The sequence below is a fragment of the Salvelinus fontinalis genome, chromosome 11, assembly GCF_029448725.1.
Source record: "Salvelinus fontinalis isolate EN_2023a chromosome 11, ASM2944872v1, whole genome shotgun sequence".
Lineage (NCBI taxonomy): Eukaryota > Metazoa > Chordata > Actinopteri > Salmoniformes > Salmonidae > Salvelinus > Salvelinus fontinalis.
This window is the reverse complement of record NC_074675.1, coordinates 52,411,712-52,436,871: the sequence shown is the minus strand read 5'-3', so window position 1 is coordinate 52,436,871 and position 25,160 is coordinate 52,411,712. Positions and strand designations below refer to the sequence as shown.

The 25,160-nt window shown below is 45.8% G+C and overlaps 1 protein-coding gene across 2 annotated transcripts in view; it reads left to right on the top strand.

Annotated features, from left to right (window-relative positions):
* LOC129865909 (circularly permutated Ras protein 1-like) overlaps positions 1-7,220 on the top strand; it is a 38,148-nt gene extending 30,928 nt beyond the window's left edge. For both annotated transcript variants that reach the window (XM_055938994.1, XM_055938993.1), the window contains 7 exons: positions 1-44; positions 780-886; positions 1,020-1,129; positions 1,318-1,429; positions 1,550-1,690; positions 3,292-3,385; positions 6,886-7,220. The exon at positions 1-44 is cut by the window's left edge and continues 41 nt beyond it. In XM_055938994.1, the coding sequence (XP_055794969.1) occupies positions 1-44; positions 780-886; positions 1,020-1,129; positions 1,318-1,429; positions 1,550-1,690; positions 3,292-3,385; positions 6,886-6,984 (707 nt within the window). In that variant the 3' untranslated portion in view covers positions 6,985-7,220. The remainder of the gene's footprint in view (positions 45-779; positions 887-1,019; positions 1,130-1,317; positions 1,430-1,549; positions 1,691-3,291; positions 3,386-6,885) is intronic.
* The last annotated feature ends 17,940 nt before the right edge of the window (positions 7,221-25,160 follow it).

Sequence of the window (25,160 nt, the reverse complement as noted above, 5' to 3'; positions counted from 1 at the left end):
GGTTGGCTGAGGTGGGACTACTGGCTGACCAGACTGGAGGAAGGGTGAGACACACACACCCTCTCCTATCCTCTTATCTCTCCTCTCCTATTACCTTACCTCTCCTCTTACCTCTCCTCTCCTATTACCTCTCCTCTCCTCTTACCTCTCCTCTCCTATTACCTCTCCTCTTCTCTTACCTCTCCTCTCCTATTACCTTACCTCTCCTCTCCTATTACCTCTCCTCTCCTATTACCTCTCCTCTCCTCTTACCTCTCCTCTCCTATTACCTCTCCTATTACCTTATCTCTCCTCTCCTCTTACCTCTCCTCTCCTCTTACCTCTCCTCTCCTCTCCTATTACCTTACCTCTCCTCTCCTATTACCTTACCTCTCCTATTACCTTACCTCTCCTCTCACCTCTCCTCTCCTATTACCTTACCTCTCCTCTTACCTCTCCTATTACCTTACCTCTCCTCTCATCTCTCCTCTCCTCTCCTATTACCTTACCTCTCCTATTACCTTACCTCTCCTCTCCTCTCACCTCTCCTATTACCTTACCTCTCCTCTTACCTCTCCTCTCCTCTCCCCCTCTTCTTCCTACTCCTGTTCTCATATCTCACCTCTCCCCCCTCCTCCTGTTCTCTCCCCTCACCTCACCTCTCTCTCCTCCCCCTCCTCCTGTTCTCTCCCATCACATCTCTCTTCTCCCCCTCCTCCTGTCTCTCTCTCCTCCTCCTGTCTCTCTCTTCTCCTCCTCCTCCTGTCACTCTCTCCACCTCTCCTCTTTCACCTGAACAGGTGAACATAGTAAACATTGGTACCGTAGCAACAGAGATCCAGTCAGCTCTGGCCGACAACATCTTAGCGACGGGCGTCACGGCAACGTTACTAGCAGCTGACGGCATGTGAGTATGACATCTTTCAGGGTGAAGTATCACACACAAACACACACCTTGTGTGGATTTCACTCACAAACTCAATGCTCATATGTCAGCCATGAAAACATTTGTCATCCTTCCCTCTGTCCCCCCCCCCCAGGTATTTTCCCTACGAGGAGTGTAACCACTGTCTAGTAAGGGATATAGGGAACGTAACAGAAGGGGTAGAGATCACCTTTCAGTTTGCCTGCAAGCCTGATAGTACAGAGAGTGAGTGAACACACACACCTAGATTCACACACGAACACGCATACCCTCTCCCAAGATTCCTTAAGCGGTCACTTTATGTGCATGTGTGTGTGTGTGTGTGTGTGTGTGTGTGTGTGTGTGTGTGTGTGTGTGTGTGTGTGTGTGTGTGTGTGTGTGTGTGTGTGTGTGTGTGTGTGTTTGTTGTACAGGTTTCATGCGTAGAGACAGACTACCGTTCCAGCTACAGCTGTCCTTCACCACCAGAGATCAACAGAAAGTAACACGCATCATTACTGAACAGAGACGGGTTACAACCAGCAGGTAACACACACACACACACACACACACACACACGACTAACACACGCACACACACACACGCACACACTAAATGCCCCCCGCTTCTCTCTCTCTCCTCCTGTCCCCTTCTCTCTCTGTCTAGCTGGGTGTGGGCAGGCAGTCTGAACATGTCTGTGTTAGGGGTCCACTGTGCCCAGCTGTGTGCCAGGTTAACTATGAAGGGAAGAGTCCACGAAGCACAGAGACAACTCAGAGCACAGCAAGTCCTGCTCAAAGACATCAGGTAGGGGTGTATGTATGTATGTACAGTTGAAGTCGGAAGTTAACATACACTCAATTCGTTTTTGGTAGCATTGCCTTTAAATTGTTTAACTTGGATCAAATGTTTCGGGTCGCCTTCCACGAGCTTCCAACAATAAGCTGGGTGAATTTTGGCCCATTCCTCCTGACATAGCTGGTGTAACTGAGTCAGGTTTTTAGGCCTCCTTGCTCGCACACACTTTTTCAGTTCTGCCCACAAATGTTCTATGGGATTGAGGTCAGGGCTTTGTGATGGCCACTCCAATACCTTGACTTTGTTGTCCTTAAGCCATTTTGCCACAACTTTGGAAGTATGCTTGAGGTCATTGTCCATTTGAAAGACCCGTTTGCGACCAAGCTTTAACGTCCTGACTGATGTCTTGAGATGTTGCTTCAATATATCCACATAATTTTGCTTCCTCATGATGCAATCTATTTTGTGAAGTGCACCAGTCCCTCCTGCAGCAAAGCACCCCCACAACATGTTGCTGCCACCCCCGTGCTTCACGGTTGGGATGGTGTTCTTCGGCTTGCAAGCCTCCCCCTTTTTCCTCCCAAAAAAACAAATGTCATTATGGCCAAACAGTTCTATTTTTGTTTCATCAGACCAGGGGGCATTTCTCCAAAAAGTACGATCTTTGTCCCCATGTGCAGTTGCAAACCGTAGTCGGTTTTGGATTGGAGCAGTGGCTTCTTCCTTGCTGACCAGCCTTTCAGGTTATGTCGATATAGGACTCATTTTACTGTGGATAGAGATACTTTTGTACCTGTTTCCTCCAGCACCTTCATAAGGTCTTTTACTGTTGTTCTGTGATTGATTTGCACTTTTCGCACCAAAGTACGTTCATCTCTAGGAGACAGAATGCATCTCCTTCCTGAGCAGTATGACGGCTGCGTGGTCCCATGGTATTTATACTTGCGTACTACAGTTTGTACAAATGAACGTGGCACCTTCAGGTGTTTGGAAATTGCTCCCAAGGATGAACCAAACGTGTGGAGGTCTACAATGTTTTTTCTGAGATCTTGGCTGATTTCTTTTGATTTTCCCATGATGTCAAGCAAAGAGGCACTGAGTTTGAAGGTAGGCCTTGAAATACATCCACAGGTACACCTCCAATTGACTCAAATGATGTCAATTAGCCTATCAGAAGCTTCTAAAGCCATGACATCATTTTCTGGAATTTCCCAAGCTGTTTAAAGGCACATTCAACTTAGTGTATGTTAACTTCTGACCTACTGGAATTGTGATACAGTGAATTATAAGTGAAATAATCTGTCTGTAAACAATTGTTGGAAAAATGACTTGTGTCATGCACCAAGTAGATGTCCTAACCGACTTGCCAAAACTATAGTTTGTTAACAAGAAATTTGTGGAGTGGTTGAAAAACGAGTTTTAATGACTCCAACCTAAGTGTATGTAAACTTCCGACTTCAACTGTGTGTGTGTATGTATGTATGTATGTATGTATGTATGTATGTATGTATGTATGTATGTGTGTGTGTGTGTGTGTGTGTGTGTGTGTGTGTGTGTGTGTGTGTGTGTGTGTGTGTGTGTTTGTTAACCCTATAAACTCTTGTCTCCAGTGAGCAGAGGTGCAACCCAAAGGAGGAGAGTATCTACGGAAACTGGATCAATACCATGACAACCATCTGTGATGACCTCACCACAGACTCCCAGGTGGTCTGTCTGTCTGTCTGTCTGTCTGTCTGTCTGTCTGTCTGTCTGTCTGTCTGTCTGTTTAAAGGCCCTATATCTATGTATATGGGGCAGCAGCCTCTAAGGTGCAGGGTTGAGTAACTGGGTGGTAGCCAGCTAGTGATGGCTACTTAACAGTCTGATGGCCTTGAGATAGAAGCTGTTTTTCAGTCTCTCGGTTCCCGCTTTGATGCACCTGTACTGACCTCGCCTTCTGGATGATAGCGGGGTGAACAGGAAGTACAGGAAGTGGCTGAGCACGCACTCTTGTGGGGCCCCTGTGTTGAGGATCAGCGTAGTGGAGATGTTGTTTCCTACCTTCACCACCTGGGGGCGGCCCATCAGGAAGTTCAGGACCCAGTTGCACAGGGTTGAGACCCAGGGCCTCCAACTTGATAATGAGCTTTGAGGGTACTACGGTGTTGATATGCTGTGCTGTAGTCAATGAACAGCATTCTTACATAGGTATTCCTCTTGTCCAGATGGGATAGGGCAGTGTGCAGTGTGATGGCGATTGCATCGTCTGTGGACCTATAGGGGCGGTATACAAGAGGGTCCTACCTTCACCATCTGGGGGCGGCCCATCAGGAAGTTCAGGACCCAGTTGCACAGGGTGGGGTTGAGGGTCTAGGGTGTCAGGTAAGGTGGAGGTGATATGGTCCTTAAATAGTCTCTCAAAGCACTTCATGATGACAGCAGGGTGGGGTTGAGGGTCTAGGGTGTCAGGTAAGGTAGAGGTGATATGATCCTTATGGAACTGACAGTGTTTTAACTACTTTACAGATATGAAACAAACAAACAATCATAATATCAGTCAAAAAATATCACATTCCCAGTTTATGCTACAAAACCAACTTTTTAAAAATTGGTTCTATGGGACTCAACATTCCATGACGTACACTAAGGCATTGTTGGCAGAATAGATAGATATAGTTCAAATGCATGATTCATATAATTCACCAATACATTTCTTGGTAGTCCCCCAAAAAATATTGCTATCAGGTTGTAAATCCCAGCTGTCCTGGTACATTGTTTACTGCCTCCATTCGGAAATGCACTGTTTCAGGTTCAATGACTCAATGATCTGGGCAAAAACTGACAAATGTAACTAAGGCCGGGAATGTCAATACAATCCAACTAGCAAAGAGCAATGAGCACAAGTCAATCATAACGTGGCTAATAGGCTAGCATATCTATTTGTGTCGGAAGCTAAAAACACGGATCCTAACGTTAAACTAGATAGCTAGCTAGCTGCTAGCAGGATGTCATGTCATGCCATTGGAAGATGTGAGTGACTTTTCCCCCCTCATATAATTTTTTCAGTGGCTTTACACAGCTAGAGATAGAGGTGTCATTTGGTCAGAGAGCAAGAACTTGCACGACTGTTATTTAGTTAGTATATCTCTCGCTTTAGCAAATTCACTCTGGCTATCTACTCCGATTTCAGAGGACTCTTGTCTGACTGTGCCAGAGTGCAGAATAACTGATGCATTTACCAACCCGCTACATATGACCGGTGTCAGTAAACGTAGACAAAGAAAAGTAATAGTTCGTCACGAATGTTCTAGATAACATGTAAACAACGTTCTAGATCACATGTAAACATCCTAACCAGCTCTGGATAACATGTACACATCCTAACCAGCTCTGGATAACATGTAAACATCCTAACCAGCTCTGGATAACATGTAAACATCCTAACCAGCTCTGGATAACATGTAAACATCCTAACCAGCTCTCGATAACATGTAAACATCCTAACCAGCTCTGGATAACATGTAAACATCCTAACCAGCTCTGGATAACATGTAAACATCCCAACCAGCTCTGGATAACATGTAAACATCCTAACCAGCTCTGGATAACATGTAAACATCCTAACCAGCTCTCGATAACATGTACACATCCTAACCAGCTCTGGATAACATGTAAACATCCCAACCAGCTCTGGATAACATGTAAACATCCTAACCAGCTCTGGATAACATGTAAACATCTAACCAGCTCTGGATGATGGCAGGCCCTACTTCCTGTAAACACACAGTCCAGTTCAATGTGAATGATGGCAGGTCCTACTTCCTGTAAACACACAGTCCAGTTCAAAGTGAATGATGACAGGCCCTACTGCCTGTAAACACACAGTCCAGTTCAAAGTGAATGATGGCAGGTCCTACTGCCTGTAAACACACAGTCCAGTTCATAGTGAATGATGGCAGGTCCTACTTCCTGTAAACACACAGTCCAGTTCAAAGTGAATGATGACAGGCCCTACTTCCTGGCCTGTGTGGCAAATGGCATTATTTGCATAAAGGCCTACTGTAGCTCTGATTGGCTATGGCGCACCGGTCTGCGTAGACTCCAGTTCTGGATGAGACAGATGTCTTCATTAGGTTTTATTTACTGTAGTATCTATTAATTGTCCAAAATGCATGGACACTTTCCCACTCTATATTGCTATAGAATCACTTTCCCACTCGATATTGCTATAGATTTTTCACATATTTCTTCGTATATGTAATCCCCAAACATTCTAAGAATTTCAGAAAACGTGAAAATGACCATATCTAAGTGCTCTCCGGTTAGATTATTTTTCTTTTTGTGTCATATTTTTCCTGGGGGTGTAAATTAACAGATTTTAATTAGATTTAATGTTGCTAAAATACTGTCAGTTCCACTTTAATAGACCAATAAGAAAGAGAGTTTCAAATCGCTCTGCCAATAACAGCTAGTTTTCAGTATTCCCCTCCCCACTCAGACCACTCCCAGACAGTCATAGCAAAGTTCTTGCTTGAGAAATTGCTTTTTGCTTAGAAGGTATTTTTGTTTATATTTTAAAACAATCACAGTACCCAGAAATTATATTCAGATAAAAACGGCTTCATTGGACCTTTAATCGATCAAACAATCAATCAATCAATCAATCAAACAATCAATCAATCAATCAATCAATCAATGAAATCACTCAATCAATCAATCAATGAAATCACTCAATCAATCAATCAATGAAATCACTCAATCAATCAATGAAATCACTCAATCAAACTCTGTCTCTAGCACTCTCTCTCTCTCTCTAGCACTCTCTCTCTCTCTAGCACTCTCTCCCTCTCTGTCTCTCTCTCTCTCTTTTTTGCTCTTTCACAGGATTATCGAACTTCCTGAGGCAAAAGGATTGTTTTCAAGACATTGAATGAGAAAGAGTATGAAAGAATGAGAGACATTTGCCCCAGGATAGAAATACCTCCTATTACACAAATCAGGATATCCTCAGTGTGTCACTGTGCTAAATGTACTGTGTAATATCTTTCTGTCCCGCAATATCTTTCTCTCTCTCCCCCATATCGCTCTTTCTGTCTCGCCCTCTCTCTCTTTCTCCAAGGCGAGAGCAACACCAAGGACCTACAGGCCTCTGAGTCTACTCCTGTAAACGTATGTCTAGTCCACACACACACTCACCTGACCCCACCCCCTGTGTTTGCTCCCAGGCCCTCTCTGATGAGGCAGCTAAGATGGTGTACCAGATGAAGAGAGCCAGCAGTGTGTGCCAGAGAAGAAGGAAACAGACAGACACGGTGGCTCTGTGAGGAGCCAGAGAAGAGAAGAGAAGAGAAGAGAAGAAGGAAACAGACAGACGTGGTGGCTCTGTGAGCCAGTCCACAGCAGAGCCAGTTGCAGCATCAACAGGCCAAACTGGTAGCCATGTTAGAGACTGTCCAAGACTAGACACTCAATCAAATAACTCCTAATGTACTACCTAAATATTATATAAATACGTGTCGTATGACTGTTTGGTACTGTACATAAAAATATATTAAGATGATGGTGTTTTGATTTTCTTACCCATGGTAGTCCTTTTCCCAGATGGCTTAAACCTGCTGGTTTCTCTTTATCTGACCACCTCACACACAGTCTCTCTCTCTCTCTCTCTCTCTCTCTCTCTCTCTCTCTCTCTCTCTCTCTCTCTCTCTCTCTCTCTCTCTCTCTCTCTCTCTCTCTCTCTCTCTCTCTCTCTCGATTTTTATTCACACCTGTCAGCAACAGATGTGGCTGAAATAGCTGAATCCACTCATTTGAAGGAGTGTCCACATACTTTTGGCACGGTAAGTGGTACCATAGACTGTTCTCTCTGCTTCCGCATGGTAAGCGGTACCGGTGCATCAAGTCTGACACCGACAGGTTTCCTAGCAGCTTCTATCCCCAAGCCATAAGCTAAATAGTTAACAAAATGGCTACACGGACTATCTGAGTTGACCCTTGCATTTACAGTGGCAAGAAAAAGTATGTGAACCCTTTAGAAATACCTGGATTTCTGCATAAATTGGTCCTAAAATTTGATCTGATCTTCATCTAGGTCACAACAATAGACAAACACAGTCTGCTTAAACTAATAACACACAAACAATTATACGTTTTCATGTCTTTATTGAACACACCGTGTAAACATTCACAGTGTAGGGTGGAAAAAGTATGTGAACCCTTGGATTTAATAACTGGTTGACCCTCCTTTGGCAGCAATAACCTCAACCAAACGTTTTCTGTAGTTGTGGATCAGACCTGCACAACGGTCAGGTGGAATTTAGGACCAAAACTGTTTCAGTTCAGCAACATTTTTGGGATGTCTGGTGTGAACTGCTCTCTTGAGGTCATGCCACAGCATCTCAATCGGGTTGAGGTCAGGACTCTATCTGGGCCACTCCAGAAGGCATACCTTCTTCTGTTGAAGCCATTCTGTTGTTTGATTTACTTCTTTGTTTCGGGTCGTTGTCCTGTTGCATCACCCAACTTCTGTTGAGCTTCAATTGGCGGACAGATGGCCTTACATTGTTCTGCAAAATGTCTTGGGAATTCATTTTTCCGCCGATGATAGCAAGCTGTCCAAGCGGTCCCAAACCATGATGCTCCCTCCACCATACTTTACAGTTGGGATGAGGTTTTGATGTTGGTGTGCTGTGGCTTTTTTTCTCCACACATACAGTTGAAGTCGGAAGTTTACATACACCTTAGCCATACACATTTAAACTCAGTTTTTCACAATTCCTGACATTTAATCCTAGTAAAAATTCCCTGTTTTAGGTCAGTTAGGATCACCACTTTATTTTAAGAATGTGAAATGTCAGAATAATAGTAGAGATTTCTTTCATCACATTCCCAGTGAGTCAGAAGTTTACAAATACTCTATTAGTATTTGGTAGCACTGCCTTTAAATTGTTTAACTTGGGTCAAACGTTTCGGGTAGCCTTCCACAAGCTTCCCACAATAAGTTGGGTGAATTCTGGCCCATTCCTCCTGACAGAGCTGGTGTAACTGAGTAATGTTGAGTAATGTTATGCTGAGTAATGTTGAGAAAGACCTGGTGTAATGTACATTTGCTAAAGCATTACGGTGATTTAGTGACACAATGGTAGGGAGTAACTGAGCTGGGCTCGGGTCATTGATAAGTCACTGTCTCAACGCAGCCTTATAATACTGTGAAAGGATCCAGGAACCCAAATCATTTGGGTGGATCCCATCCTCCTTATAAAACTTGTTTTGTTTCCAAAAAGGTATCGAAATTGTCAACAAAAGTTACACCCATTGAGCTGCAGAAATCACGTAGCCAGTTGTGAAGAGAAAGAATCCTGCTAAAGCATTCAGTGCCGCTATTCAGACACGGCACAAGGCCAGATATGATCAGAGAGGGCACAAGGCCAGATATGATCAGAGAGGGCACAGGGCCAGATATGATCAGAGAGGGCACAAGGCCAGATATGATCAGCGAGGGCACAGGATCAGATATGATCAGAGAGGGCACAAGGCCAGATATGATCAGAGAGGGCACAAGGCCAGATATGATCAGAGAGGGCACAGGACCAGATATGATCAGAGAGGGCACAGGGCCAGATATGATTCAGAGAGGGCACAGGACCAGATATGATTCAGAGAGGGCACAAGGCCAGATATGATTCAGAGAGGGCACAAGGCCAGATATGATCAGAGAGGGCACAAGGCCAGATATGATCAGAGAGGGCACAGGGCCAGATATGATCAGAGAGGGCACAGGACCAGATATGATCAGAGAGGGCACAAGGCCAGATGTGATCAGAGAGGACACAGGGCCAGATATGATCAGAGAGGGCACAAGGCCAGATATGATCAGAGAGGGCACAAGACCAGATATGATCAGAGAGGACACAGGGCCAGATATGATCAGAGAGGGCACAAGGCCAGATATGATCAGAGAGGGCACAGGGCCAGATATGATCAGAGAGGGCACAAGGCCAGATATGATCAGAGAGGGCACAGGGCCAGATATGATCAGAGAGGGCACAGGGCCAGATATGATCAGAGAGGGCACAGGGCCAGATATGATGGGTCTTTAATTAGTGTTTAGCAGAGAGTCAATCAGCTCTTTAAAATCCAGTTTCAAGTGTTCAGAGCTGCTCTTCATAATGTCATTAAAACCCACATGGACTACAATATAATCTTTTTCCATGTCCTGACGTAGTACATTCGGGAGCCGCTTAGTAATGTCATTTACTCAAGCTCCGGGATAGGACATTGTTTTTCTCACCAGGAATAGTCACATTACTTACCCTGGAGCTGCCCAAAATCACGGCTGGCGAGAAGGCCGAGGAAATCCGCCCACTCCCACGCTTCACAGGATGGTGCAGGCCTCCGACAGATGGAGAAGCCCCTACACTTCACAGGATGGTGCAGGCCTCCGACAGATGGAGAAGCCCCTACACTTCACAGGATGGTGCAGGCCTCCGACAGATGGAGAAGCCCCTACACTTCACAGGATGGTGCAGGCCTCCGACAGATGGAGAAGCCCCTACACTTCACAGGATGGTGCAGGCCTCCGACAGATGGAGAAGCCCCTACACTTCACAGGATGGTGCAGGCCTCCGACAGATGGAGAAGCCCCTACACTTCACAGGATGGTGTAGGCCTCCGACAGATGGAGAAGCTCCTACACTTCACAGGATGGTGCAGGCTTCCGACAGATGGAGAAGCCCCTACACTTCACAGGATGGTGCAGGCCTCCGACAGATGGAGAAGCTCCTACACTTCACAGGATGGTGCAGGCCTCCGACAGATGGAGAAGCCCCTACACTTCACAGGATGGTGCAGGCTTCCGACAGATGGAGAAGCCCCTACACTTCACAGGATGGTGCAGGCCTCCGACAGATGGAGAAGCCCCTACACTTCACAGGATGGTGCAGGCTTCCGACAGATGGAGAAGCCCCTACACTTCACAGGATGGTGCAGGCCTCCGACAGACGGAGAAGCCCCTACACTTCACAGGATGGTGAAGGCCTCCGACAGACGGAGACGCCCCTACACTTCACAGGACGGTGAAGGCCTCCGACAGATGGAGAAGCCCCTACACTTCACAGGATGGTGAAGGCCTCCGACAGATGGAGAAGCCCCTACACTTCACAGGATGGTGAAGGCCTCCGACAGATGGAGAAGCCCCGCTCGATCCAGAGCAGGGACGGAAGGGTTGCCGACGTCGACTTTGAAATCGTAGGGGAAGGAGTAGGAGTCGGCACAGCGGCTGCAGACACAGGTACCCCCAGCGATGAAGATCAGGATCCAGGGCAGCAAAACTATTTGTTGTTTTTGTCCATTCCGGTCCTCTCATTTGGAGTGTAGGCTGCTTAGCAGCAGGCCACTGTCTTCGGATTCCACGGCTCGTGACGTGCAACCATCGTTGATTGCCACGCTCCTCTTGCTGTGCTCCTTCGACTCCGCTATCAGATGGGGAGGAGAGGCAGGAGATCACTCCCCTGGCGAACAAACTCCGGCAAGCAAACAATTGCCGTATTGGAACTCTGAGTGATCCGGCTTGAGTAGAGTGGAGGAGACAGGTTAATTAAAGATAGATTTTTAAGCATTGAGACAATTGACACATGGATTGTCTATATGTGCCATTCAGATGGTGAATGGGCAAGACAAAAGATTTAAGTGCCTTTGAACGGGGTATGAGTGTGTCAAGAACTGCAAAGCTGCTGGGTTTTTCCACACTAGCCTACCTGGTTAAATAAAGGTGAAATAAATGGGCCAGAATCCTTGTGGAACGCTTTCGACACCTTGTAGACCATGCCCTGACGAATTTAGTTTGTTTGAGGACAAAAAGGGTTGCAACTCAACTCACTACTTAAATCACTACCCCTTCCCATATATACAACATCTGTAAGGTCCCTCAGTCAAGTGTGGAATTTAAAGCACAGATTCAACTGCAAAGAACTGGGAGCTTTCGAAAGTCTCATAAAGAAGGGCAATGATTGGTAGATGAGTAACAATAACAAATCAGACATTGAATATATATATTTTAATAATTGCTTCGGGATGTCACCGTGAGGCCATTGTAGATTTTAAAAACAGCTACAGAGTTCAATGGCTGTGATAGGAGAAAACTGAGGATGGATCAACAACATTGTAGTGACTCCACAACAATAACCCAAATGACAGAGTGAAAAGAAGGAATCCTGTACAGAATAAAAAAATATGTGAAAAGAAGAATACAAATATTCAAAATATATATTCCAAAACATGCAAAACTAAAGTAATACTGTAAAACTAAAGTAATACTGCAAAACTAAAGTAATACTGTAAAACTAAAGTAATACTGTAAAACTAAAGTAATACTGCAAAACTAAAGTAATACTGTCACGTTCCTGACCTGTTTTCTGTTGTTTTGTATGTGTGTGATGGTCAGGGCGTGAGTTTTGGGTGGGCAGTCTATGTTTTCTGTTTCTATGTTGGTTTTGGGTTGGTCTACTAACTGTCCGAAAGACGACCGTTACAGAATCACCCACCAAACCCAGATCAAGCAGCGGGTTAACGGACAGCAACGACAGCAGCAGTGGGAAAAGGAGGATTGGACATGGGAAGAGATTCTGGACGGAGAAGGACCCTGGGCAGAGCCAGAGGAGTGTCGCCGCCCCAAGGCGGAGCTGGAGGCATCTAAAGCGGAGAGGCGACGATATGAGGAGGCAGCACGGAAGCAAGGCTGGAAGCCCACAGGTACTACCCAAAAATTTCTTGGGGGGGGAGGCTAAGAGGTAGTGGGCCGAGGGCAGGTAGGAGACCTGCGCCCACTTCCCAGGCTAACCGTGGAGAGCGGGAGTACGGGCAGACACCATGTTACGCAGTAGAGCGCACGGTGTCTCCTGTACGGGTGCATAGCCCAGTGCGGGTTATTCCACCTCCCCGCACTGGTAGGGCTAGATTGGGCATTGAGCCAAATGTCATGAGGCCGGCCCTACATATCTGGCCACCAGTACGTCTCCTTGGGCCGGCTTACATGGCACCAGCCTTACGCATGGTGTCCCCGGTTCGCCAACACAGCCCAGTGCGGGTTATTCCACCTCCCCGCACCGGACGGGCTACGGGGAGCATGCAACCAGGTAAGGTTGGGCAGGCTCAGTGCTCAAGGGAGCCAGTACGCCTACACGGTCCGGTATTTTCGGCGCTACCTCCTCGCCCCAGCCCAGTACCACCAGTGCCTACACCACGCACCAGGCTTCCAGTGCGTTTTAAGAGCCCTGTTCCTCCTCCACGCACTCTCTCTATGGTGCGTGTCTCCAGCCCAGTGCCTCCAGTTCCGGCACCACGCACTAAGCCATCTGTGCGTCTCCAGAGCCCTGTACGCACTGTTCCTTCTCCCCGCACTCGCCCTGAGGTGCGTGCCCTCAGCCCGGTACCTCCAGTTCCGGTACCACGCACCAGGCCTATAGTGCGCTTTGAGAGGTCAGTGTGCCCTGTCCCTGCTCCCTGCACTAGCCTTGAAGTGCGTACCGTCATCCCGGTACCTCCAGTTCCGGCACCACGCACTAGGCCTACTGTGCGCCTCAGCAGGGCAGAGTCGGCCGTCTGCCCAACGCCTTCTGCACTGCCTGTCTGCCCAGCTCCGTCTGAGCCATCTGTCTGCCCAGCGCCGTCTGAGCCATCTGTCTGCCCAGCGCCGTCTGAGCCATCTGTCTGCCCAGCGCCGTCTGAGCCATCTGTCTGCCCAGCGCCTTCTGAGCCATCTGTCTGCCCAGCGCCGTCTGAGCCATCTGTCTGACCAGCGCCGTCTGAGCCATCCGTCTGCCCAGCGCCTTCTGAGCCATCCGTCTGCCCAGCGCCTTCTGAGCCATCCGTCTGCCCAGCGCCTTCTGAGCCATCCGTCTGCCCAGCGCCTTCTGAGCCATCCGTCTGCCCAGCGCCGTCTGAGCCATCCGTCTGCCACGAGCCATTAGAGCCGCCCGTCTGTCCCTAGCCATTAGAGCCGTCCGTCAGTCAGGGGCTGCTAGAGCCGTTCGTCAGTCAGGAGCTGCCAGAGCCGCCAGCCAGTCAGGAGCTGCCAGAGCCGCCAGCCAGTCAGGAGCTGCCAGAGCCGCCAGCCAGTCAGGAGCTGCCAGAGCCGCCAGCCAGTCAGGTGCTGCCAGAGCCGCCAGCCAGTCAGGAGCTGCCCTACAGTCAGGAGCTGCCCTACAGTCATGAGCTGCCTTACAGTCATGAGCTGCCCTACAGTCATGAGCTGCCCTACAGTCATGAGCTGCCCTACAGTCATGAGCTGCCCTACAGTCATGAGCTGCCCTACAGTCATGAGCTGCCTTACAGTCATGAGCTGCCTTACAGTCATGAGCTGCCTTACAGTCATGAGCTGCCCTACAGTCATGAGCTGCCCTACAGTCATGAGCTGCCCTACAGTCATGAGCTGCCACCCAGTCCGGAGCTGCCACCCAGCCCGGACCTGCCAGAGCCCCTCAGCCCGGACCTGCCAGAGTCCCTCAGCCCGGACCTGCCAGAGTCCCTCAGCCCGGACCTGCCAGAGTCCCTCAGCCCGGACCTGCCAGAGTCCCTCAGCCCGGACCTGCCAGAGTCCCTCAGCCCGGACCTGCCAGAGTCCCTCAGCCAGGACCTGCCAGAGTCCCTCAGCCAGGACCTGCCAGAGTCCCTCAGCCAGGACCTGCCAGAGTCCCTCAGCCAGGACCTGCCAGAGTCCCTCAGCCAGGACCTGCCAGAGTCCCTCAGCCAGGACCTGCCAGAGTCCCTCAGCCAGGACCTGCCGCCCCTTATCCCGGTGCTGGCCCTTATCCCGGTGCTGCCCCTTCATTTAGGTGGTTTTAGTTGGAGGGTGGTCATTGGGAGGGGATACAGAAGCGGGGAGTGACTATGGTGGTGTGGGGACAGCGTCCGGAGCCTGAGCCACCACCGTGGTCAGATGCCCACCCAGACCCTCCCCTGGACTTTGTGCTGGTGCGCCCGGCGTTCGCACCTTGAGGGGGGGGTTCTGTCACGTTCCTGACCTGTTTTCTGTTGTTTTGTATGTGTGTGATGGTCAGGGCGTGAGTTTTGGGTGGGCAGTCTATGTTTTCTGTTTCTATGTTGGTTTTGGGTTGCCTGGTATGGCTCTTAATTAGAGGCAGGTGTTTTGCGTTTTCCTCTAATTGAGAGTCATATTAAGGTAGGTTGTTCTCACTGTTTGTTTGTGGGTGATTGTCGCTGTGTCTGTGTTCGTTGCACCACACGGTACTGTCTCGTCTCGTTCTTTCGGTCGTTCCTGTTCATGTGTTCGTAGTTTAAGTTCGTAGTTTAAGTCTGTCTAGTTCGTTTTGTTATTTTGTATATTTAGTCAAGTGTATTTCGTGTCTGTCTTCGTCTTACAATAAAGTATTATGTATTCATCACCCGCTGCGCCTTGGTCTACTAACTGTCCGAAAGACGACCGTTACAAATACTGTAAAACTAAAATAATACTGCAAAACTAAAGTAATACTGTAAAACTAAAATAATACTGCAAAACTAAAGTAATACTGTAAAACTAAAATAATACTGCAAAACTAAAGTAATACTGCAAAACAACACGGCAAAGGAATAATTATTTTTTCCTAAATGCAAAGCCTTATGTTTGGGGCAAATCCAAAACAACACATCACTGAAATATGTATTAATCCCACTTTGTGACACAATAAAAATGTGAAGAAATCCAAGGTGGTGTAGATCTTCTACCACCCTCATGGAGTCTGTTTCTGACCATTTGAGCAGACACATGCACATTTGTGGCCTGCTGGAGGTCATTTTGCAGGGCTCTGGCAGTGCACCTCCCTGCACAAAGGCGGAGGTAGCGGTCCTGCTGCTGGGTTGTTGCCCTCCTACGGCCTCCTCCACGTCTCCTGATGTACTGGCCTGTCTCCTGGTAGCGCTTCCATGCTCTGGATACTACGCTGACAGACACAGCAAACCTTTTTGCCACAGCTCGCATTGATGTGCCATCCTGGATGAACTGCACTACCTGAGCCACTTGTGTGGGTTGTAGACTCCGTCTCATGCTACCACTAGAGTGAGAGCACCGCCAGCATTCAAAAGTGACCAAAACATCAGCCAGGAAGCATAGGAACTGAGAAGTGGTCTGTGGTCACCACCTGCAGAATCACTCCTTTTTTGGGGGTATCTTGCTAATTGCCTATAATTTCCACCTTTTGTCTATTCCATTTGCACAACAGCATGTGAAATTTATTGTCAATCAGTGTTGCTTCCTAAGTGGACAGTTTGATTTCACAGAAGTGTGATTGACTTGGAGTTACATTGTGTTGTTTAAGTGTTCCCTTTATTTTTTTGAGCAGTGTATATATATTCATCATATATATATATTCTATATATACAGTATATATGTATCCTCTTTATATGCAACCTGGCCTCAGAGCATTTAGTATGATTCTGTACGTAAATCCTAGACACTCCATTTAGTGTGATATGTTACAAATTACAAATTGTATTAATATGTTACGAATTTGCAAAACGTATGGTAAAAACGAATTCTAGCTAGATGGCTAGGTGGCTAACGTTAGCCAGGCTAGGGGTTAGAGTTAGGGCTAAGGTTAGGGTTAAGTTTAGGAGTTAGGTTAAAGAGTAAGGTTAGGGAAGGGCTTAGCTAAAAAGGGTTAAGGTTATGGTTAGAGGAACGGTAGGCTAACATGCAAAGTCATCACAGTTGTGCACAGGGGCCTCCCACTCCTCTTTCTATTCTGGTTAGAGCCAGTTTGCGCTGTTCTGTGAAGGGAGAAGTACACGGCGTTGAGCGAGATCTTCAGTTTCTTGGCAATTTCTCGCATGGAATAGCCTTCATTTCTCAGAACAAGAATAGACTGACGAGTTTCAGAAGAAAGCTTTTTGTTTCTGGACATTTTAATCCTGTAATAGAACCCACAAATGCTCCAGATACTCAACTAGTCTAAAGAAGGCCAGTTTTATTGCTTCTTTAATCAAGCACAACAGTTTCCAGCTGTGTTAACATAATTGCAAAAGGGCCATTTTAAAAGCCATTTTAAAAAGCTAGTTGATCATTTTCTAATGATCAACTAGCCTTTTAAAATGATGAACTTGGATTAGCTAACACAACGTGCCATTGGAACACAGGAGTGATGGTTGCTGATAATGGGCCTCTGTACACCTATGTAGATACTCCATTTTTAAAAATCAGCCGTTTCCAGCTACAATAGTAATTTACAACATGTCTACGATGTATTTCTGATCAATTTGATGTTGTTTTAATGGGCTTTTTTTGTTGCTTTTCTCTAAAAAACAAGGACATTTCTAACCAGTGAGCTAAAAGATATCTCCCATTTCCTTGTTTTTTTTTGTTGTTGTTAGTTTCAACAGCACGAACTAATCGATATCCGTGATTTATTGCTACTTGCCAAAACAACAGTGTTTTTGGTGCTTGTGCAGTTTATAAGGAGCTTGTTTTAAAAAATATTATTATTGTGGCAGATGTTTGTGTATATACCACATGTTAGGTTTTCAATTTATCCCAAAACTGTTTCTGCATATTTGTTATTGATTTGGACACGTTTAAACTGTGTTTTGACAGTGGGCTATCCTACCTAGCAGAATGTAATTGAAAAGCCGTTGAAAATAAGATAATAAAAAAAATATGCGACGGCAGTGTATGCACACAGTTAAATTATTCAGACCGTTTGACTTTAATAAAAATGTAAAATAAATCTCATCAATCTACACACACACACACACACACACACACACACACACACACACACACACACACACACACACACACACACACACACACACACACACACACACACACACACACACACACACACACACACACACACACACACACAATACCCCATAATGACAAAGAAAAACTGTATTTAAAAAAAATGGAAATGTCAAATTTACATAAGTATTCAGACCCTTTACTCAGTACTTTGTTGAAGCACATTTGGCAACGATTACAGCCTCGAATCTTCTTGGGTATGACGCTACAAACTTGGAGTTTCTTCCATTCTTCTCTGCAGATCCTCTCTAGCTCTGTCAGGTTGGATGGGGAGCGTTGCTGCACAGCTATTTTCAAGTCTCTCCAGAGATGTTCGATCGGGTACAAGTCCGGGCTCTAGCTGGGTCACTCAATGACATTCAGAGACTTGTCTCGAAGCCACTCCTGCGTTGTCTTGGCTGTGTGATTAGGGTTGTTGTCCTGTTGGAAGGTGAACCTTCACCCCAGTCTGAGGTCCTGAGCGTTTTGGAGCAGGTTTTCATCAAGAATCTCTCTATACTTTGCTCCGTTCATCTTTCCCTTGATCCTGACTAGTCTCCCAGTCCCTGCCGCTGAAAAACATCCCCACAGCATGATGCTGTCACGACCATGCTTCATCGTAGGAATGGTGCCAGGTTTCTTCCTGATGTGACGCTTGGCATTCAGGCCAAAGAGTTCAATCTTGGTTTCATCAGACCAGAGAATCTTGTTTCTCATGGTCTGAGAGTCTTTAGGAGCCTTTTGGCAAAATCCAAGTGGGCTGTCATGTTCCTTTTATAGAGGAATGGCTTCCGTCTGGCCACTCTACCATAAAGACCTGATTGGTGGAGTGCTGCAGAGATGGTTGTCCTTCTGGAAGGTTCTCCCATCTCCACAGAGGAACTCTAAAGCTCTGTCAAAGTGACCATCGGGTTCTTGGTCACCTCCCTGAACAAGGCCCTTCTCCCCCGATTGCTCAGTTTGGCCGGGTGGCCAGCTCTAGGAGAGTCTTGGTGGTTCCAAACTTCTTCCATTTAAGAATGATGGAGGCCAATGTGTTCATGGGGACCGTCAATGCTGCAGACATTTTTTGGTACCCTTCCCCAGATCTGTGCCTCGACACAATCCTGTCTCTGAGCTCTACGGACAATTCCTTCGACCTCATGGGTTGGTTTTTGCTCTGACATGCACTGTCAACTGTGGGACCTTATATAGACAGGTGTGTGCCTTTCCAAATCATGTCCACTTAATAGAATTTACCACAGGTGGACTCCAATCAAGTTGTAGAAACATCTCAAGGATGATCAATGTAAACAGGATGCACCTGAGCTCAATTTAGAGTCTCATAGCAAAGGGTCTGAATACTTATGTAAATAAGGTATTTCTGTTTTTATTTTTTTTTATATATTTGCAAAAATTAGCAGAAACTGCTTTCACTTTGTAATTCTGGAGTATTGTGTGTAGATTTGTTTTATTTAATCAATTTTAGAATAAGGCAGTAATGTCACAAAAATGTAGAAAAAGTCAAGGGTTCTGAATTCTTTCTAAAAAATCAATGTATAAATAATTAAAAAAAAATAGATATACAAAAAAACGACATATGCAGGGTGATTTTGAATGATTGTGGTATTAATCAGAACTTGCAGTTTGAAAAGTACAGTTTAACATAAAGTTACACTAGTGTTCTACAAAGACTGTAGTTCAAACATTTGTCCACCAGAGAGCAGATTAACTTTCCCTTAATCTTATCACATTAAACATTTACCGGGTTGAAAGTAAACACAAATGTATAATAAAAAAAAAGACATGAAATATGTTATACAAATATGCAAATTAAGTTATACCTCATTAAATATGCACATATTTGCATATCACCGAAATCCATTTTTCTGGACACTGGATAAAGTCAACCTAAATAATTTGTGTGTAATTTTGTTAAGACACTCCACGACCGAACTTGTGCAGAGCTGATTGTGGATGAATACTTTTTAAAAAATTGTTCTACTTGTAAAATACTAAAGACCAATGCATTTTTGGTGCATCCCCCCCCCCCCCCCCCCAAAAAAAATCAACAATTCTCTCTGTTTTTAAGATAAACCAAACTAATAATTATATAATTATATCAGTGAGTGTACAAAACATTATGAACACCTGCTCTTTCCATGTCATAAACTGACCAGGTGAATCCAGGTGAAAGATATGATCCCTTATTAATGTCACTTGTTAAATCCACTTCAAATCCGTGTAGATTTGTATTTATTATGGATCCCCAGTACTCTTTCTGGGGTCTGGCAAAATGAAGGCAGTTATACCATTTTAAAAACATTACAATACATTCATTACAGAATTCACAACACACTATGTGTGTGCCCTCAGGCCCATAGTCCATTACCACATATCTACAACACAAAATCTATCTGTACGTGTGTGTATAGTGAGTATGTTATTATGTGTGTGTATGCATGCGTCTATGCTTATGTCTGTCTGGCTTCAGTCTCCACTGTTCCATAAGGTGTATTTTTAACGTTAAAAAAAAATCTGATTCTACAGTTACCTGATGTGGATTCTTGACGCACACGGGAAACTGTTGAGCGTGAAAAACCCAGCAGCTTTGCAGTTTTTGACACACTCAAACCGGTTCTCTCTCTCTCTCTCTCTCTCTCTCTCTCTCTCTCTCTCTCTCTCTCTCTCTCTCTCTCTCTCTCTCTCTCTCTCTCTCTCTCTCTCTCTCTCTCAGTAAATAGTAGTAATGACTTTCACTCAATAACACACAATCTCTTACTCTCTTTTGCTTTCAATTTACATCTGAATAGTAATGACTGCTACTTTAACTGTTCTCTAACTGGTTCTAAAATGAATAGTAATGGCTGAACTCAAATGTTCTTTCTATGCTTTGACTGCTCTCTCTCTCTCTCTCTCCACCCAAACGCTGTCTTTCTTTCACTGTCTCCCCGAACTCTCTTTGTCTCTTTGTCCCTCCCTGGGTGAATTCTAACGGTATTACTGTCTGATCCCCCTCAGCTTGTCTGGACTCGTTCTGAATAACAGCAGGGAGGGACAGAGAGGGTGTGTGAGAGGGAGCAGTAAAGCTATCAGACAGATAGATGTAGTACTGCTACCTGGCCGCTAGATCAGCAAGGCTGTTCTGGGTTAAGGCTTACTTAAAGCTGAAATCCAGATAAGGTGAAACAGCGCCACTGGTGTCTTAAAATATATATATATATATTTTTTTTTTCACCTTTATTTAACCAGGTAGGCTAGTTGAGAACAAGTTCTCATTTGCAACTGCGACCTAGGCAAGATAAAGCATAGCAGTGTGAACAGACAACAACACAGAGTTACACATGGAGTAAACAATAAACAAGTCAATAACATGGTAGAAAAAAGAGAATCTATATACAATGTGTGCAAAAGGCATGAGGTAGGCAATAAATCGAATAATTACAATTTAGCAGATTAACACTGGAGTGATAAATCATCAGATGATCATGTGCAAGAAGAGATACTGGTGTGCAAAAGAGCAGAAAAGTAAATAAATAAAAGCAGTATGGGGGTGAGGTAGGTAAATTGGGTGGGTAGTTTACAGATGGACTATGTACAGCTGCAGCGATCGGTTAGCTGCTCGGATAGCAGATTTTTTAAGTTGTTGAGGGAGATAAAAGTCTCCAACTTCAGAGATTTTTGCAATTCGTTCCAGTCGCAGGCAGCAGAGAACTGGAAGGAAAGGCGTCCAAATGAGGTTTTGGCTTTAGGGATGATCAGTGAGATACACCTGCTGTGGCGCGTGCTACGGGTGGGTGTAGCCATCGTGACCAGTGAACTGAGATAAGGCGGCACTTTACCTAGCATAGCCTTGTAGATGACCTGGAGCCAGTGGGTCTGACGACGAACATGTAGCGAGGGCCAGCCGACTAGGGCATACAGGTCGCAGTGGTGGGTCGTATAAGGTGCTTTAGTAACAAAACGGATGGTACTGTGATAAACTGCATCCAGTTTGCTGAGTAGAGTATTGGAAGCTATTTTGTAGATGACATCGCCGAAGTCGAGGATCGGTAGGATAGTCAGTTTTACTAGGGTAAGTTTGGCGTTTGGCGTGAGTGAAGGAGGCTTTGTTCCGGAACAGAAAGCCGACTCTAGATTTGATTTTGGATTGGAGATGTTTGATATGAGTCTGGAAGGAGAGTTTGCAGTCTAGCCAGACACCTAGGTACTTATAGATGTCCACATATTCTAGGTCGGAACCGTCCAGGGTGGTGATGCTAGTCGGGCGTGCGGGTGCAGGCAGCGAACGGTTGAAAAGCATGCATTTGGTTTTACTAGCGTTTAAGAGCAGTTGGAGGCCACGGAAGGAGTGTTGTATGGCATTGAAGATCGTTTTGAGGTTAGATAGCACAGTGTCCAAGGAAGGGCCGGAAGTATACAGAATGGTGTCGTCTGCATAGAGGTGGATCAGGGAATCGCCCGCAGCAAGAGCAACATCATTGATGTATACAGAGAAAAGAGTCGGCCCGAGAATTGAACCCTGTGGTACCCCCATAGAGACTGCCAGAGGACCGGACAACATGCCCTCCGATTTGACACACTGAACTCTGTCTGCAAAGTAGTTGGTGAACCAAGCAAGGCAGTCATTAGAAAAACCGAGGCTACTGAGTCTGCCGATAAGAATATGGTGATTGACAGAGTCGAAAGCCTTGGCCAGGTCGATGAAGACGGCTGCACAGTAATGTCTTTTATCGATGGCGGTTATGACATCGTTTAGTACCTTGAGCGTGGCTGAGGTGCACCCGTGACCGGCTCGGAAACCGGATTGCACAGCGGAGAAGGTACGGTGGGATTCGAGATGGTCAGTGATCTGTTTGTTGACTTGGCTTTCGAAGACCTTAGATAGGCAGGGCAGGATGGATATAGGTCTGTAACAGTTTGGGTCCAGGGTGTCTCCCCCTTTGAAGAGGGGGATGACCGCGGCAGCTTTCCAATCCTTGGGGATCTCAGATGATACGAAGGAGAGGTTGAACAGGCTGGTAATAGGGGGTGCGACAATGGCGGCGGACAGTTTCAGAAATAGGGGGTCCAGATTGTCAAGCCCAGCTGATTTGTATGGGTCCTGGTTTTCCAGCTCTTTCAGAACATCTGCTATCTGGATATGGGTAAAGGAGAAGCTGGGGAGGCTTGGGCGAGTAGCAGCGGGGGGGGGGGGGCGGGGCTGTTGGCCAAGGTTGGAGTCGCCAGGAGGAAGGCATGGCCAGCCATTGAGAAATGTTTGTTGAAGTTTTCGATTATCACGGACTAATCAGTGGTGACCGTGTTACCTAGCCTCAGTGAAGTGGGCAGCTGGGAGGAGGTGCTCTTGTTTTCCATGGACTTTACAGTATCCCAGAACTTTTTGGAGTTAGAGCTACAGGATGCAAATTTCTGCTTGAAAAAGCTGGCCTTTGCTTTCCTGACTGACTGCGTGTATTGGTTCCTGACTTCCCTGAACAGTTGCATATCGCGGGGGCTCTTCGATGCTATTGCAGTTCGCCACAGGATGTTTTTGTGCTGGTCGAGGGCAGTCAGGTCTGGAGTGAACCCAGGGCTATATCTGTTCTTGGTTCTGCATTTTTTGAGCGGAGCATGCTTGTCTAATATGGTGAGGAAGTAACTTTTAAAGAATGGCCAGGCATCCTCAACTGACGGGATGAGGTCAATATCCTTCCAGGGTACCCGGGCCAGGTCGATTAGAAAGGCCTGCTCGCAGAAGTGTTTTAGGGAGCGTTTGACAGTGATGAGGGGTGGTCATTTGGCCGCGGACCCGTGGCGGATACAGGCAATGAGGCAGTGATCGCTGAGATCTTGATTGAAGACAGCAGAGGTGTATTTGGAGGGCAAGTTGGTCAGGATAATGTCTATTAGGGTGCCCATGTTTACGGATTTAGGGTTGTACCTGGTGGGTTCCTTGATGATTTGAGTGAGATTGAGGGCATCAAGCTTAGATTGTAGGACTGCCGGGGTGTTAAGCATATCCCAGTTTAGGTCACCTAACAGAACAAACTCTGAAGCTAGATGGGGAGCGATCAATTCACAGATGGTGTCCAGGGCACAGCTGGGAGCTGAGGGGGGTCGGTAGCAGGCGGCAACAGTGAGAGACTTATTTCTGGAGAGATTAATTTTTAAAATTAGAAGTTCGAACTGTTTGGGCATAGACCTGGAAAGTATGACAGAACTTTGCAGGCTATCTCTGCAGTAGATTGCAACTCCTCCCCCTTTGGCAGTTCTATCTTGACGGAAAGTGTTATAGTTGGGTATGGAAATCTCAGAGTTTTATATATATTTTACCCCCTTTTTCCATCTTGTCTCATCGCTGGAACTCCCCAACAGGCGCAGAAGAAGCAAAGGTCGAGTCAATCGCCCTCTGAAACATGACCTGCCAAACACCCGCCCGCTTAACCCAGAAGCCAACTGCACCAATATGTCTAAACAGGCTTGTAACTGTGCGTGTATAAAACAATCCAATCCATGTCAGCGCCACATTTTCATTTGTTCTGAAATCAAAATGAAAAAAAAGTTATCTTGCAAATTCAGAAGGCTATGGTGTGAAATAGACTTTTAGAAGTGCCATCTTTATTTTATTACTTTGGTGTGGTTATCAATGCACGAGCACCTTTTTTCAAAACTACTATCATAACATAATTGTATTAAGTCAAACATTTTACTGTGCTTGAAGTTTAAAATGCATTTGTCATTTCTAAATGTGTAATGTGATAGGCATTTTTTTCCCACATTTTTAAACACAAAAACACTTGATGAATCAAAATATTTCAATCAGTTGCTCAAATGAAGTGGATGATGACTCCAGATTTAAACTAATGAGTGAACCAGTCCATGGCGAGGAGAGAAAGCAACTTGGGATAACTGAGATGCTAATAGTCGGTTATTGATATTGCTATTGATTGATATTGACTCAATCGTATCAATTGGTCATCAATGTTTATCTTAGATAATGCCAAGTTTTGTTAGTCGCTCGCTCGCTTTGTGTTTTTGTTTGTAATTCAGTCAGAAATGTATTAAGACTTTGAAAACAACTACAGACACATTTAAAGTTGTGGGACTTTTTCTCATATTATATTCAACTTCACTACAAGCACTAGGATAACTTTGTATCTTGGCGTGGGTTGACTAGTTTAAAAAAAAAAGTCTGATGGGGTGACAACCGGTTTGTCCTCTCTGGTGACAGCAGGGCCTGACAGTTATAAATCAGTTTGTGACAAACACACACACAGCACAGACTGGAATATGTTCTGGGATTCATTTGATAACATTTACGAGTTTACCACATCAGTCACTGGCTTCATTAATAAGTGCATTGACTACATCTTCCCCACAGTGACCGTACATATCCCAACCAGAAGAAGCCATGGATTAAAGGCAACATCCGCAACGAGTTATAGGCTAGAGCTGCCACTTTCAAGGAGCAGAATACTAATCCGGATGCTTTTAAGAAATCACACTCCGACGAGCCATTAAACAGGCAAAGCGTCAATGAAAGATAAGATCAAATTACTATCCCCGTAGCACTCACATCTGTAGCTATGAATTTCTTTGAAAGGCTGGTCATGGCTCACATCAACACCATCATCCCAGACACCCTGGACCCACTCCAATTGGCATACCGCCCCAACAGATACACAGATGACGCAGTCTCTATTGCACTCCACACTGCTCTTTTCCACATGGACAAGAGGAACAGCTATGTGAGAATACTGTTAACCT